Source organism: Mangifera indica, chromosome 8 (assembly GCF_011075055.1).
Source record: "Mangifera indica cultivar Alphonso chromosome 8, CATAS_Mindica_2.1, whole genome shotgun sequence".
Classification (NCBI taxonomy): Eukaryota; Viridiplantae; Streptophyta; class Magnoliopsida; order Sapindales; family Anacardiaceae; genus Mangifera; species Mangifera indica.
Window position 1 is genome coordinate 4,159,954 of NC_058144.1, and position 16,198 is coordinate 4,176,151.

At 31.8% G+C, this 16,198-nt stretch overlaps 2 protein-coding genes and 1 long non-coding RNA gene across 5 annotated transcripts; 1 reads left to right on the forward strand and 2 right to left on the reverse strand.

Moving 5' to 3' along the window:
* Positions 1–4,282: 4,282 nt before the first annotated feature.
* Positions 4,283–6,009, reverse strand: LOC123223315 (bidirectional sugar transporter SWEET10-like). Of its 2 annotated transcripts, none has more exons than XM_044646461.1 (6): positions 5,878–6,009; positions 5,582–5,618; positions 5,252–5,462; positions 5,019–5,180; positions 4,810–4,929; positions 4,283–4,737 (listed from the first exon to the last, which is right to left on the reverse strand). In XM_044646461.1, exons 1-6 carry the CDS (start codon positions 5,918–5,920, stop codon positions 4,450–4,452), a joined length of 861 nt encoding a protein of 286 aa, XP_044502396.1. In that variant the 5' UTR covers positions 5,921–6,009; the 3' UTR covers positions 4,283–4,449. The 2 variants fall into 2 exon arrangements, with proteins under 2 accessions (XP_044502396.1, XP_044502397.1); XM_044646462.1 differs by having other exon boundaries at positions 5,777–5,906.
* Positions 6,010–9,264: 3,255 nt separating this feature from the next.
* Positions 9,265–10,999, reverse strand: LOC123222558 (bidirectional sugar transporter SWEET12-like). 2 transcript variants are annotated; one of them, XM_044645401.1, is made up of 6 exons: positions 10,817–10,997; positions 10,642–10,678; positions 10,301–10,511; positions 10,038–10,196; positions 9,836–9,955; positions 9,265–9,676 (listed from the first exon to the last, which is right to left on the reverse strand). In XM_044645401.1, the coding sequence occupies exons 1-6, from the start codon at positions 10,869–10,871 to the stop codon at positions 9,395–9,397; spliced, it is 864 nt and encodes a 287-aa protein (XP_044501336.1). In that variant the 5' UTR covers positions 10,872–10,997; the 3' UTR covers positions 9,265–9,394. The 2 variants fall into 2 exon arrangements, with proteins under 2 accessions (XP_044501336.1, XP_044501337.1); XM_044645402.1 differs by lacking the exon at positions 9,836–9,955 and having other exon boundaries at positions 10,817–10,999.
* LOC123222559 lies at positions 10,981–15,616 on the forward strand. Its single transcript, XR_006503663.1, has 4 exons — positions 10,981–11,343; positions 13,781–13,844; positions 14,789–14,902; positions 15,222–15,616. It is a non-coding gene; the product is annotated as an uncharacterized LOC123222559 (long non-coding RNA).
* Positions 15,617–16,198: the final 582 nt, after the last annotated feature.

Sequence of the window (16,198 nt, forward strand, 5' to 3'; positions counted from 1 at the left end):
TTGCATTGTAGTTTTAATTACCAGAATTTCCTTTGTCCTAATTTTACCAGCTATCCATTTGTTCATTATAATTAGAGCATCAACCGGGATTACAACTACCCAAGATTCTGAAGTCTGAAACTAAAATGGATGGTAAAAACAAAAGCCCAAATGTAAGAAACTCCTTCAAGGAATCCAATGTTTTGACTTCGGATAAATCTCTGGTTAAGTAGTGGTTAAAATATGCTATAGGAAAGTTAAACGTTATATAGAGGAACAAAATTCTGAGTTAATGTTACCAAAAAAAGTTATGAAAGATGTAGTGAGATTCTTAAAACAAATAAAATGAAGCATCAACCAGCACATGCATCTCGGCTTTTCTTCGCATAAAAAAAGGATTTAACAAGTCCTCTTTTCAGTTGCAGACGTGTAAATGCACAGGCCACAGACTAGGGCTAACCATCTAAATGAGACACGAAAACAAGTATAGGTTTAGTTTATGATTATCATGTCGATAAATTTAAGGTTTAACTTAAGTATGCTTTAATAAAGGCTTGAGTTTAAGGTCTAAAGAGGGACAGTGATTGATATATAGACTTAAAGATGGAGACTAACTTGGTGCTCTGAAAGCAATTGATTTGCATGCAGTGGTAATCGCATCACCGGAAGCTGAGCTTTTATAATCATGAGTTTGGCACCTTGGCTTGTGATGAGATTGACAGCTTGATGGAAATTGAGTTGGTTTGGGTAGGTGGGGGTTGTGGTGGGTTCGGATTTAGATGGGTGGAGGTCGTGGTGGTTAAGGTTTTCAAATTTGAATTGTAAAGGTTGAATTACAAATTTTTAAATTTGTAAAAATGTCAAACCCTCATTATTCCACTGTTTTAGTGAGTGAGTGAGAGATGATTTTGATGGGTTTGGGTTTGGATGGATGGAAGTTATGACGGTTTAGGTTTTTGAAACAGTAAAACAAATACAAATAATGAACATAATATTATGCATATATAATGATATATTGTCATTTGATTAAATAATTTTAAATTAGAAATAAAATAATATTTAATTATATAATAACATATTATTATTTGTATATAAAATTATATTATTTGTATACATATTACTACTTTTCTTTAATTGAATTACTTAAAAAAAAAAAAGTTGATTTGACCAACTGTAATAGACGGGATTAAAAAAAAAAAGTTCAAAGCTAAACCAATATATTGATGTTAGATTAAAAGTTTTATTATAAAACAATGCAGAAGGATTTTAGAAAGAATACGAGGAGGGTGAATAAAGAGGAGAAAACGACAACTAAGAAACTAGTCTAATAGAGGATTAGAGAACCAGGATTACAATTACTCAAGATTCTGAAGTCTGAACCTATAATGGATGGAAAAAACAAAAACCCAAATGTAAGAAACTCCTTTAAGTAAATCCAATGTTTTGCTTAATGCACCTTTTGACGCTGGATAAATCTCTGGTTAAGTAGTGGTCAAAATATGCTACAGGAACGTTGACGTTATATAGAGGAACAAAAATTCTGAGTTAATGTTCTTCAAACAAGTAAAATAGAGCATCAACCAGCACATGCATTTCGGCTTTTCTTCAAATATAAAAAAACAAAAGGATTTAACATTAACAGGTCCTCTTTTCAGTTGAGGACGTGTAATTGCATCGGCTACAAACTGATAGCAGAGAACATAAATCTAAATGAGACACGAAAACAAGTATAGGTTTAGTTTATGATTATCATGTCAATAAATTTAAGGTGTAAGTTAAGTATGCTTTAACAAAAGCTTGAGTTTAAAGTCAAAAGAGGGACAGTGATTGATATATAAACTTAACGATGGAGACTAACTTGGTGCTCTGAAAGCAACTATTTGCATGCAGTGGTAATCGCATCACTGAAAGCTGAGCTTTTATAAGCAGGATAATATCTAGAATTCATTAATGAACTATGCGTTTGGCTTTTGATGAGATCGACAGCTTGATGGAAACTGAAATTGTAGACTCCTCAAGCCATTGATGTAATGGGAAGGTGCCATCACAACTCTTTGAGATTTTTTTTCGGGGACAACGACCCACTCCTATCTTTTATTATTATAATGTGGGGAGAATGAATTAGTGATCCTCCACTCAGTTATGGAGTTCAGCTGTACTCATTTTCAAACAGATTAATTCGTCCATTCTGATAAGTGCATGGATTTTAATTGCTTCTTTAATATTTTCTCCTATATTTATTGTTTTCTTTACGTACTAGCCCAATAGAAAGGTGTTCTCATATGAAGAGTCTTAGACGGCCGGTAGACAACGAACGTTTCCTAGTTTTGTTCAATAGAATTTTGTTACATTATATTATTCTTAACTGAAAATTATGAAAGACTACAATGATAATTAGGTAAGTAAAAGCTATATATATATATATATATATATATATATATATATATATATATATATATCTTGAGATAATTGATTTTATTGGACTGTCATTTAATTATAAGTTGGGCAAACACTCATCCGAAAAAAATTGTATGGTCGAGATCTCAATGGAAGAAGCACAAATCTCACCTAACTATCATTTTGCATATACACCAGTGAGAAGTGGCTTTCCAGTGGAATCCACCCCAGATAAAACCTACTCTTACCTCCCCACGTAATTCTTCCATATATGATGATTGACACTTTGATTTAGCAAGTTTTTCCAAAACATAAATAGATGAAGCAAGTAATTATATTCACTGGATTCCATTCTAAAATTTTCCTTACTTCTGTGTTAAGGGAACAGAACGAATACTTCTTTTACTTGAGAAACCGCTATCTCTTGGGATAAAGGGAGTAATATAGGAAGTAACTCTGATCCTACTCTGTAACTGTCGTCTCCAGCGGCAAGTATATAACACCATAAAGGCTCTATAGGTCCAAACAAGCTTGCTTTCGAGTCATCTAACACTATACCAAGAATCTCAGATTCTCCATTATGTTTAGATCTGGGACTAAAAGAAGCCTTTTTGAATTTGTTTTAATCGTATGTTATATCGCTCACTAGGGTTTCACCTCACACAACAGTGAACAAAATTCATTCTCAACGTGAAGAGCAAGTAAATTTGACAAAATCTAATAATTCATGTAAAAGACTTGGGTATGAAATGGGATATTTCATAATTATACTCTTGATCAACGATAATTTATTTATATTTTATCCAGATTATGTTCAAGTGCAAATTAACTTTCATATTAACCCAAAAAAAAATTCAAAGTTAACATGGTTACTATTATTTAGGGATTCGTCTGAATTTAATTCAAATCATGGAAGTCAAGCTCAAGCCTAGATATGAGGTCGAGTTTTCACAAAATTCTCTCAGTTCTAAAGCTCCATTTACAAGTTATTGAAGACATAACAAGGTTATTTTACCCCAAGTCTAACTGATTTGACTTGCAACAAGAATATACCAAAGGCACTTTGCATATGCATCGAGTCGTCTAACTTACTTTAATTAAGGTAAACTTAATCTCATACTCATCGAACTAATGAAATCCATAAAAAGAAAATTTACCACTGTAGCCTTTGAATTTGCTTAATATCGAGTCTTGGATTTATTACAGAATACTCGAAAATGAATCCAAAAGTAATTGTATAATATACTTTTGGCATTAACATGTGATGCCAATAACTTTAAGTGCTGATTTTGGGTTAAACCCTAATTAAGGCATGCAGAGTGCTAAGGAGATATAATTTATGCCAAGCCAATGTCGAGTCCTTGCTATCTGTTAACATATATCTCAAATAGCTAGAATGCTTGCAGAAGAAAATTAGAAACTGGGATTCAAGACGTCTTTTTAAACACTGCTCATGAGACTTTACCAATTGATGGCTTAACAGGTTAATTAGAGATTCATAAGGTTATTATGGCTCTTTGTGAAATAAAAGGTCACTTTTCCCCCTGCAATAACGTGACACAGCACTTTTAGTCAAACTTTCCTTCTCAGGAATTTCTTTTGTTCTCTTTCTTCGAAATTATAAAGCATATGGTTGCTTGGCTGATAAGAGTTTCTACATCAAAAACCATAATGCGATTCCGTTACCATTTTGAGTTTATATATTTTTTAACTAAACTTTATTGTGACAAAACACTCACATTTGTAGTATTAATTTATTAATTTGTAAAAGTTTTAACTTCACAAGAAAGGAATCTCATCCTAAGCCAATCACATTATTTTTAATCATCTAATAAATATTACTAGTTCCATTTGTCATTTATCTCTCTAAATATGAATAATCAAAAGAAAGAAATATGCAAATTAATTGCCCACATAAATTTTTTGGATATTCATTTTTACAATAAAGCAGAAATTACAGTTCCACAAAGATTATTTTTTTATGTGACAGACTAAGGACTTTGGACTTACATATTCGATAAACAGTGAATCAGAAAATTAATACCCACATGGATACTCGGTCATTAGCTAAACTTAAGTGGAAGGATCTATGATTTGCTTGGCCTTGGTAATTTCTTCAATTTGTTTCGTCAACATTGTTTGATCCTCAATTATAACTTCATTTTCAACGGCATTCAGTTGCGGAACCACTGGAGTCATCAGTTCTGAACACACTATTGTGCTTAGTTTGAGGACATCAACTATATGTTCTGATAATTCCTGAAGTTTTGGTTGTTGATTGAGCACTTTCTTAGAGTTTTTATAGATCAAGTAAAGCACCATTTGAAGAACACCGAAGATAAACCCTATTACATTTGGAATCTGTTTATGCAAAGAATCAAGAAACAATTATAACAATGAAAGGATAAGAAAAAAATTCATTAATGAACTTACAGCAACGTTCAAGTCCCTAATCAGAAAACCGTAGAAGAACCACATGATTGCACCTAACGTTAGGAAAAATGATAAAGGAAATGGCATGAACTCAACGCTCTTGGTTCGTATAACTTTCCTCTGCAAAAGCATAATGTAAAAAAATAACTTGAAAATTACCACAAGTAGGTCGACATCGATCTTTAACAGATTAAGATATGATAATTTACCACGATGCAAAGAGGTGCAACAAATACGCTCAGAGCAAAAGCCATGCATATGTATCCAAGAATCTTGATACGGCTGGCACCTTTTGCTAAAAGAAGAGTTAGGAGGCAAACCACACCAAACCCAAATACATTGAAAAGGAGAAAAAGTTTGAGAGCCACGATCTGCAATTTCATTTGGAAATGAGATAAATTTTAACAAAGAATTGTGGGGAGTAGTGTTTTAAAAATTATACCCTAGCTTTCTTTGGTGCAAAAAAGAGGTAGGCAGCAATGTAGCCGGTCTCTATGACGCAACAGAAAGTGTTGATAGTGATGAGAAGCATAGCATTCCCTTTAATGAGTGCATAGTATATCCAAAGCATGGCACTAAAGAGAGCAATCACATAAGGAACTGCTTGAAACCCTTCTGTTGATTTCTTCTTATAAATTTGATAAAATGTCGGCCTGTAATACCAGTCCTATTGATTAGAATTTAGTATAATGTATTTCAATAAAAAGGGTAAGCAAAAAGACATAATAGAGAAAAAGAGAAAAGAGGGGGAAAAATTAAGCTGAAATCTTACAAGGGAGCAAGGCAGACCAAGAAGGAAATGATGTTTCCTGAAATATTGACAGCAACAGGAAAAACAAGTAACAAATCGTGAACATATTAGTTCTTCTATGATATAATTTCTAAAGTAGAAGTCAAATATAAAAAATTGCATATCATCTTTATATTGGTTAAAATATAATATGATGCTGATGATCTGTTACCGTACTATGAATAATATTCTACACTGAAGCTAACTAAGTGCTTCCATATTTAGTTTTCGAAGCTGCAAAGGGGATAAAGACAGAGAAATAAATAATGAATTTCCACCTAAAAGGCCAAAAGCAGTAGCCCCTGAGAGGTGAACAGCCATCTCTACAACTACAAAAAACAATTTAGATAGCAGAGTTTGGCGGAAGGTCTACTCTGTCTTGAGAATTCCACGATGTCTTAAGCAATCAGATTTGGGCATTTATATAGCAGGTAAAAGCAACAAACCTACTGAGCAAGTTGCATGTAGCAGAATATACCAAATTGCCAATGGAACTGTGGGTGGAGTTGAGTTCTTTATGCCTTCCCAGTTGTTTCCAAAGACTTATAGGCCAACATAATTCAAAACATCTTTCTATATTATTGCCCAATCTATCTATAATTTATTCTTTTAGCAGTAACACCATCTCACAATCTAAGCTCTATTTGTTACTTCCATTCCTATAAGGCTACAAGACATTCACAAATTCTATGGTCCCACAAAGTTTCTTTCTGATGTGTCACCCACCAAGTGGTTTTGAGGCTTACAACTCATATTTCAGTTTAGGGATCTTGATGATACTTCCTCACTTATTCAATACGGTGCTTCTATAAGAACAAAGCTATACGTATCAACAAATTTTATTAATTTATATAAATTGAAATCATAGTTTGTAATTAAATAATATAATTATTTATTTTTTTTATTTTAAAATCATTTAATCAGGTGCTACTATAATATGTTGTATAAATAAATATGTATAAATAATTATTATAAACATATGGCGCATATGTATACTTACTAAACAAAATTGTTGCACGTGGCTAATTAACTTCACCTTGTTGCCTTTGATGGAACGTCCCCAGTTTACTCCTAGTCAAGGGTATGTCAAAGAACATAAAGTGTATAGAAATGACTAGTTAGTTGAATTTGATAATATGGACCATATACATCGTGAAATTAATTTTTTTCGTATCTTAGGATAAAACTTCTTTTATTATTAAATTTTAGTATGTTTGGTTTCATGTGGGAACAAAATAGACAGTAAAACCTAAATACGATCATTCAGATCGAGCTATGACATACTGCATGCCTATTGAGCTCTACAATTATGAGAGTACCAATGCCACTCCCTGAATCCCTCTAGGGTTTGAAATTTACTATTCATTCTTTAAAACCCTACTGGAGAAGAGTTTACTGATGCGTATGGCATTTTATAGCAGGAAGCAAGTCGGATCTTCGCTCATTATGCATCAAGAAGAAATCAAATGGTGGACAAGCGAACTTGATACATCCTTACAAGAGATATGCTGTTTTACCTTAACAAGAAGTAACTTTTCACAGTTGACTCAGTTGGCGCCATGTCCAAAACCTAATCTTGTATTTATAATCTGTGTACACATTGTTGAGCCATTCTCGTGCGCACGTGCAATTCGAGTGTTTTTCTAAATCAGTAAACCACCCTTTCCAGATGCCATATGAGAATAGGGCACGCACTTCACTAAGATAAAAAATTTTATTAAATGCAAGAATAATATATATAAACTATGCAAATAGTGAATAATATTATAATGAAATATTGTAATTTTGAGTTATTTAAATCATTATTGTTGGGTGTGAATTATAAAATCAAAACTGTTTGTGGCAACGGAAGTTAATTTCAAAACTACAATAAGAATCACGCTCACCCGAAATCTTAACTAAGATCAGATTATGGGGTAATTTATGTATTTTCAAATCAAACAAGAAGATCGTTTGGATTCACTTACTCTCGTTGGTGGCTCTTTCACTATGATTGGTGGTCAAAGTTTTTTGCTTTTTAATCCAAGAGTAAGATGGCACCACAATATCCATAGGAGGTAGCCGAACATGAAAGCAAAGGGAAGTCTTCTAGTGTCCGCTAGAACGCTTGCGGTGAGTAGAAAATTTGACAGAGTTTTGGTCTGTTGAATTATGCAAAAAGCTCTACTGAAATTTGCATATTGTGTTCTTCATACGGACACAAGGAAGGAATAATCATTCTAACAACAATACAACAAATACAATTGTATATCAACTAATCAATGAATGATCATTATATAAAATGGAATACCCGTTTTAATGACTCAATAATTATTTATAATAAATGACAGTAAAACCCCAGTTTGCACTATTTATTGTTCAAAACAATTTTTTTCACTTTAATAATATTGATGTCTCCTTCGTGTTTGTATACACATTGTCCAACTATATAAATATCGTGTGTTTTTAATTGATTAATAATTGTTATTGATTTTCTCTTGTGTAAGTGTGCAAGTCAATTCAAAGTCTCAAGTAAGTTAATTAATTTCACAACATTTGTACACTAATATTATTCATTTCATTTGCATCTTGGTGGATGATGACTAAAACATGAGTAAATTTCATCTAATCACAATCCACCGGTAAATTCGTTTTTATTTGGAAAGAGGTAGATAGCTACACGTATTTATTTAAAGTATATAAATAAATATATATTTATATTATATTATTATATAATTGAATTTTTTTAAAATATGAATAAAATGACACATAATTAAGTGATTATATATATAAATGTATATTAATTTATATATTTAAAGTTGATATGAATAATACTATTTGTTTATGATTCATCGTATAATTTAAGAAAAAGTCTTTCATAAATTCATATTTACCTATAATTTAAAAAAGTCCCAAAGATAGGAGTTGCGAAAGCTTAGTACATAAAAATATAAACTTCAACTTGAACTTTTTACGGTTCACATGAGTGATTTTAAACCTGTCGAAGCTGCTGCTTTTCTGATCATCAGTATAGAGGATACGACGTGTTTAGTTTTCGGTTCTTCCATTAAGAAATTGTAAAGTGCGATAGTGGAAACTGGAAAGAATTACTAGAATCGAAAGAGATGCCTGCATTATTGATGTGCCGTACAGGGAATTTTGTACGGCACGAGGGGTCAAAACAGGGAATAAGACAAGCCCTTCCAAAGGCTTTTTTTTTTTTTTTTTTAAAGCAGAAGTGCTTTAATTTGTATTTAAATATTATAAAAAGAATTTAGCATGGAGACACATACAGAGGAATAACTATTGAATATCTATCGCCGAAGCTTAGGCAGTTCCCAAAATATGGACCGGTCCAAACTGTAGTGGCCCTACAATTTAAAACGACAAGACCTACCACCATAACGTGCTATTTTATGAATTAAAATTCCTTTATCTAGGTCTGCGCGTAAAAGTTCGCTAGTGCAAAAGTGAAAGATATACCTTCCCAATCATGACTTTCAAAGACCAACACTATACCAGAAGACCAACATTAAGTATTCTATATATGAAAAGTAGAATAATTAATTTAATTAACATGACGGCATATTATTGATGACTGTTATTAACCTATTATAGGAGAAGGCCCTGGTGGGCTTACATGACGTAGAGAAGCACCACAAGAAAGAGCATCAAATGCACATATGTCAGGGAAAAGTCATCTCCTTTAAAATAACTTTGTACATCAACAGACAGAGGAAGAGATGCACTGGAAGATACATAATTTTAAATTACTCATACAATAAAAGGAAAGTGGTACAAATCCATCACACAGACTTAGCATTTACTGAGCGGGTCTTGGTTGGAGTTTTCCATGTTTCTCTCTTGATTATCAGTTTGATTATTGTCTGCAGACACTCCCTTGTTCTCAGTGTTTTCACCATGGATGGTCTCAATGAATTCTGATTGCTCCTGCGAAGCCATACTCACGCTCTGTTTCTCGATATCGATAGATTGTTCAGCTTGCTCAACATCTTTCACAGCCGGCTTGTAGTTTCTGTACATTGCATACAGTACCATCTGAAGAAACCCAAAGATAAAGCCCAGTACATTTGGCATCTATGAACAAAAAGACAAAAGAAGTTTCATCATTACTTATAAAGCAATCCTCGAAAGATTCGTACGGTGTAACGCATACAAATATATATATATATATATATATATATATATATATATATTATTGCATCTGTTCAATATCTTTATTTATATATGGTTTACCGCAATAAATATGTCCTTTAGTGATACCCCATAACCGAACCAGCTGATAGCATTTATTGTGAGAAAAAACGACAGGTAAAATGGCATAAACTCCACACTCTTGGTGCGTATAACCAGTCTCTGCAAAATTAATTTCATATTTGTAAAGAAAAGTTCAAAAGAAATGGAAACAAGCAACGAAAAAAAGTGGTTACATCCTTACCACAATGCTTAAAGGTGCAGCAAAGACACATACTGAGAATGAAACACAAACCCAACCAAGAACATGAAGCCGGGTTTGTCCTTTTAAGAAGTGGGAGAGAAGCAGAATCACGCAAAATCCCCCAAAATTCAACAAAATGAGTAGCCTCAGAGTTAACATCTGCAGTTACAAGTTAAAACTTTTTTTAGAAAACTGCTTGAAATAAATTTAGTAAACTAATTAACTTTGAACAAGAGAGAAGAGAAGGGTTATTTAAGAAATACCCTAGCTTGTTTGGCTGCATAAGCAAGGAAGATAGCAATGTAAACAGTCTCTATGAAGCAACCGAATGCATTTATAGTCATGAGAAGGAAAACATTAGACTTCAATGTTGCATAGTATATCCAACTCATAGCGCTGAACAGTCCAACCACATATGGGACTGACTGAAACCCTTCGGTTGATTTCTTCTTGAACACCCTATAAAACGTTGGCCTGTAATAAGATGACAAATTATCTGTGGTTAGTCATTGGCCATCTATCTTCCTTCTCAAAATAGCATGCTGAAATTATAGCAATATTATAAATGAATGAAAAACAAATAAAGTTCAAACAAAGAGCTTACAGTGGAGCTAGAAAAACAGCAAAGGAGACCGCATTTCCTATTTTAATAAAACAAAGAATTGAAAACTATCAGCTCACTGAACTATTATATTCTCAAATAAACGATGCATGCAATCCCATTTAGTAAACTATAAAGTTGAAGGAGAAGAAGAATATCTACTCTATGTATGATCTACCTAGAAGTCCAAAAGCAAAAGCCACTGGATTGTCAGTTGAAATCACCGGCGCCATGGCTTCTTTTTTCTCTCTAGCTAGCTCTCTGAAAACACAAAAATTGAACAAGAGAAAAAAGGCGCTGATGAAAGGAGAATTTCCAGCTAGCTTGTTTTGTTCTCACATCCAAGCTATAAGGCACACAGAGTGTTACGTATTTATAGAGGAAAATCCATGATGTTGCGTGAACAATGAATCATTTGCGTAGTACAAAAAACCATGCCCCCAAGTTGCCAACTCAGCATTATGAAGCGCGTTTGAATTACCACTCTGCCTCACTTACGTTACATATCAAATATATAAATGTTCCCACACTAACGCTCCTTTTTCACGTGGCCATCCAAAGTGCTACTTCTTTTAGGGTGTAAGCACTTTCTGATGAGTTACAGCCGTTTCTCCAACCCACATTTCTCATTAGTATCGGCGTGTGGGTCTGGTGGCGGCAATTTGATCATGTCTGGTGGCGGCAATTTGATCATGCTTTTCCCAGGTATATTAAACATTACTATTAGCTTGTTGGTCTGGTGGCGGTGATTTGATTATAATTGGTGGCGGTGATTTGATTATACTTTTCACATGTATATTAAAATTACCAAGTTTATTTTAATTTTTTATAATATTATCTTTAATTATTAAATTTACGAAAATATGTCCTTTACAATTAAAATAACAAGTTACCCAATTACCAATTTTTATTATTTTACTCCCACCAATTTATTGTTTTAAGTTTAACAAAGTATGCCGACCCATCATTGGGTGCATTTCCGCGTTTTGAAAATGTTTTAATTTTTTAAACATCTCAAAATTGGTACAAAATATTTTAAGAGTGTTTTAAAAATATAAAAAATTTCAAAACGTATTTATTTTTCTTATTTTTTAATTAATTAAAAATTAATTTTATGTTTCATTTTTTTCACAATTTCGAACTGTAATTCTGAATTTGTCTTCTCTCATCTCTTTGTATATGAAACTTCTTTTCTCTTCAACATGTTAAAACTCATCTCTTTTTCATTTTTAGTTTTTCTCACTATCAGTAAATGTTCGAAAAAATACTTTGTTGGATTTGATATATAAACTTTATTTGGTTGTTGGTTGAGTGTACACTAATTGTTGCTAAAAAGATGCTATATTTTTTAAAGAAATATAGGTTGTGGTATTTTTTTAATAAAATTTGATATTTATTTAAAAAAAAAAAAAACTTCTATATCTTTCATATTTATATGTTTCCCATCAGTGTTTTTAAAATCAGACTAGTGATCAAACTGATTATCTCACTGATTCATAGCTCAATCAGTTTAACTTATTATCAAATTATAATGAATAGATTTTACTTAAAAATTTATAAAAAATAAAATAAATCAGGATACCTACACCTAGGGAGATTAGACTATATTTTTTTTTAAGGAGCAACAATTAAAATAAAAAAGTCTCAATCTCATGATACAAAAAAAATAATTCTGTAAATTATTATCTATAGAAGATATTTTAATAGATATGAGATATTTTTTTCTTCCTTTTTATTTTATTTTTGAATTTATTTTGCGTTACAAACTTTTAGAAATTCATCAAATTTAATAAAAAATAATCAAATTATTTAAAAATAATTAAAATTTCAAAAAAATTTCTAAATTTTGGTCAAACCCAATCTTAATCAAGTTTGACTGAATCAATAAATAAGTTGTCTTTTCATGTTAACCGAATTAGACTTTGAGTCGATTTCTGATTCATTCGATTGAACCCATTAATCTGGTCTAGTTTTAAAGTCATTATTTTCCATGTTTCTAGTTACTAAATTTTAAACAAAATATGTTTCCACTTTCATGCTGCATAGCCTATCACCACCCATCATCACACATGTGGATTTCACCCTCTTTGATTGTCAAGTCTTGTCATCATACGATTGAGATGTGAAGACTTGTTAGATAAGATCTAATCAAGATTGGTTGATTTGGAAGATTCAAATTCAGTCAATATTGGTCATGCGATATTTAAGATTGGCCTTGCAATCAAGACGTAAACAAGTCCTAGCCGTCGCCGCCAGACTCTTTGATTTATGCCTTGTCTTTTTTATTTACTATAATTTAATATATTTGAGAGTATTTTAATAATATAGCATCTCATTATTCCTTTAACACAGCTACTTAACATATTAATTTATTTATACGCCAATTTAACCAAACATTTTACAAATTTATGCCTAACAATCTTGCATGTAATTCATCTTTTATTTTTTAATGAAAATTACCCAACAAAATGAACTCTTATAAACATCCGCCAAACCCTAACCTTAATCTCTCCACTTATTCTTAGTGCATAGTTTGCACATGCCTCTCTCATAACTATGCCAGGTCTAGCAAAAGTGACGCAATCTATGCGCACTATTGCTTGTCAAAGTAACTATTTATTAATTCATCTTCTTTAATAATTTTTCTTTTTTTTCTTTTTCTGGGGTTGTTTTTATTTTTGAATGATTAATTTATACATTTAAACAAGATTATTGCGCTCTATCTCATAGCTTTTGACTCTCACGCGTGAACAGGAGATTCAATGTTAGCTTCTGATTGTTACATGTGGCTGTGCTTGATTGTGATGATAGTTATATGTATCTACCTGTTACAAAAGAAAATGTATTTCACAAACCCTCCTCCTCTCTTTGCGACTTCCTGATGTCACTTTAGTGGTTACTGTTTGGATGAATAGAAAGATGAAAGAAAAAAGTATGAAATTTAATATGAATTTGTATTGCCTTAGTGGGGAAAAAAAGAATTTTAAGTGGTAGGTGAAGAAAGAAGAATACAGACCACCTGAAAGGATATGTTTTACTAAGTATATCTCCCATGATTTAAATAGTTTAGCATATCTTTTTACAACTATTAATCAAATTATTTGATCAAATTATTCATTGTTTTAACAACTTTGAATGCCAGATATTTTGATAGCCAGCCAAGTTTGACGACATGGTGGCCTTCCGGTCCGTGTGATATATACGAGGTTAGCTACTTCCATGCGTAAGCAAATATTTAGCTACGACATGACATCCATGTTTCTTGGCCTCTCTTTTTATCTTTATTAGCTGTGCTAGTACTATTACCTTTTAAATCAATAACTCAGTGGAGGTTGTCAATCATGCCAACTCAATCGTCGATGAATTTCCTATGTAAAATGTCGGTATTTAATTATTTCTTTCATTTCTAAAGGAGTTCAAAATATTATTTCCCTTTATTCCATCTTCTTCTCCAAAGGTGTCAAAGGATTAATAAAAAACAGTGTTATATAAATATAGTTTTAAATTATTATTAATTTAAAATTTTTTAATTATATGATAATAAAATCATTTATATATATATATATATATTTACATCTTTAAAAATATATACATATAATTTTATTCTCAACAAAAACCAATGCTCTTTCTTCTTTACTCCTGGTATGACATTAAAATCCACGCACTGTCTGTTATGAAGGACCCTCTTCTCTCTTTCCGTTTGTCTCCCCTAACTTATCATATTTCAGCCAGTCATTATTCAAGTTATCCACCCACTTCTCATCGAATAGTACGTTTCAAATCTTGTTTTTTATATGATCTTTTAGATTTATAAGAGCAAACGAATCTGACAGTTCAGATTCAAATCTTATATTTAATTCTACTTTGAATGTGTGCCCATAAGAATTTAGTTAAGTTATTTTATTTAAAATGTAATTAAATACTTAAGATTTTTCGACAATCTCATACTTAGCAAAGTATTTATATTTACTCATTTTTATAAATACATTTGATGTGACATTCCACATGATTATCATCTCTCTTTTTTTAAATAATTTATGCTTTTATATGAGTATGCCTCTTTCGTTCAAACAACTTCTTTCATTATGGTTCTTTACTGGTCAAATTTTCATTTATTGACAAATTTAATTAAAAAACGAAAATATTGTAGTTTCAAAGATTGGCAGGCAATTCAATTAACTGCATGCTTTCGAAGCTGACATAATGAGGAAATTGGGTACCAGCTGGAAGTCACGCAAGGAGCCTTCTTGGGGGAATTCAGATCGTAAGCAATACAATACTGTTTACAATACTGTTTAAGCATTTAAATTATTTTTTTTTCAAATGATTTTTAGGAAATCATTTAATCAAGATAACAACCTAAATTACAGATCAGATAAAGTTTAAATGATGAACGTAATGATATAGATGAGGATGAGGCAACGTACGTGGTCTAATCAAGGATGAATATCAATGATTGAATAAATAAAACAACTTAAAAAAGGGTCCTTAGCATCAGCTTTGGTGCTTTGCGATAGAAGAGACGAGTTTTTCTCTATTCTTCTTATGTAATTTCTTCTCTTTATGCAACCATCTTTAATTAGGTATTGGCTCACCATTGCAATTTGCTATTAAGGCAAAATGATGAACATCTATCCTTATCCTGATGTCACTGACAGCTCCATGCAAAGCTCCCTTCTATTATTGTCCTTGTCCCTCAATCATTACAAATTAAGCCATCCAGCTGAGGCCCAAACGCCACCGTTTCATGCATGCATGCATTGTACAATTGAAGGAGAATTAGGCACAGACGCACAGCATCCTTATATTAAAATAAGAAGAAAAAGAATGTACACCATCAACCCCCAACTTTATGGAATTTTCTTTTTTTCTGAAAAATGTATGCAAGTCCACGGTTCTTATTTACCGGTTGACCCAAATAATTCCATTCTTGAATGGTTGATTATGATAAATGATAGCTTTCTTTTTTTTCTCAAAATAGAAGCACTTAACCAGTAGAAATTGTCATTTCATTGACATGAAAGATAAAGTAAGATAGTGGCGTGGCTACTTTAAATTATCATCGGATGCACGGAAGATTTGCTACATTTACACTAAGTAATTACATATTTTTTTACTTTTTATAATGGGAAATCCGTCCGTATTTATTTATATTTTTATGCTAAAATAATATAAAATTATAATCTAAAAAATAAAGATGTAAGATATACAATGACAATTACTTAGATGTTATGACACTAATGTTCATATATTTATTTAGGTATAAATATTAATTTTTAATGCCTCCGGAATCAAAAATTCAGAATCGTTAAAATTCTCGCATTTTGAAGATTATCATGGCATAACAATCTTTGATTTAACATGTGTCCCATCTTAAGATTATCTTTTTATTTTTGAAAACGTCATACCATATAAAGTAATGCAGGCCCTCCAATGAATGGTGGTGGATTTTCCACGATTGATAGTTTGTGAAAATTTCATTGATCCAAAAATTGAGAAAACTTTTATATACAAATATGATAGATATGGAAGTCTCTCAAAGTGCCAGGATATCTGACAA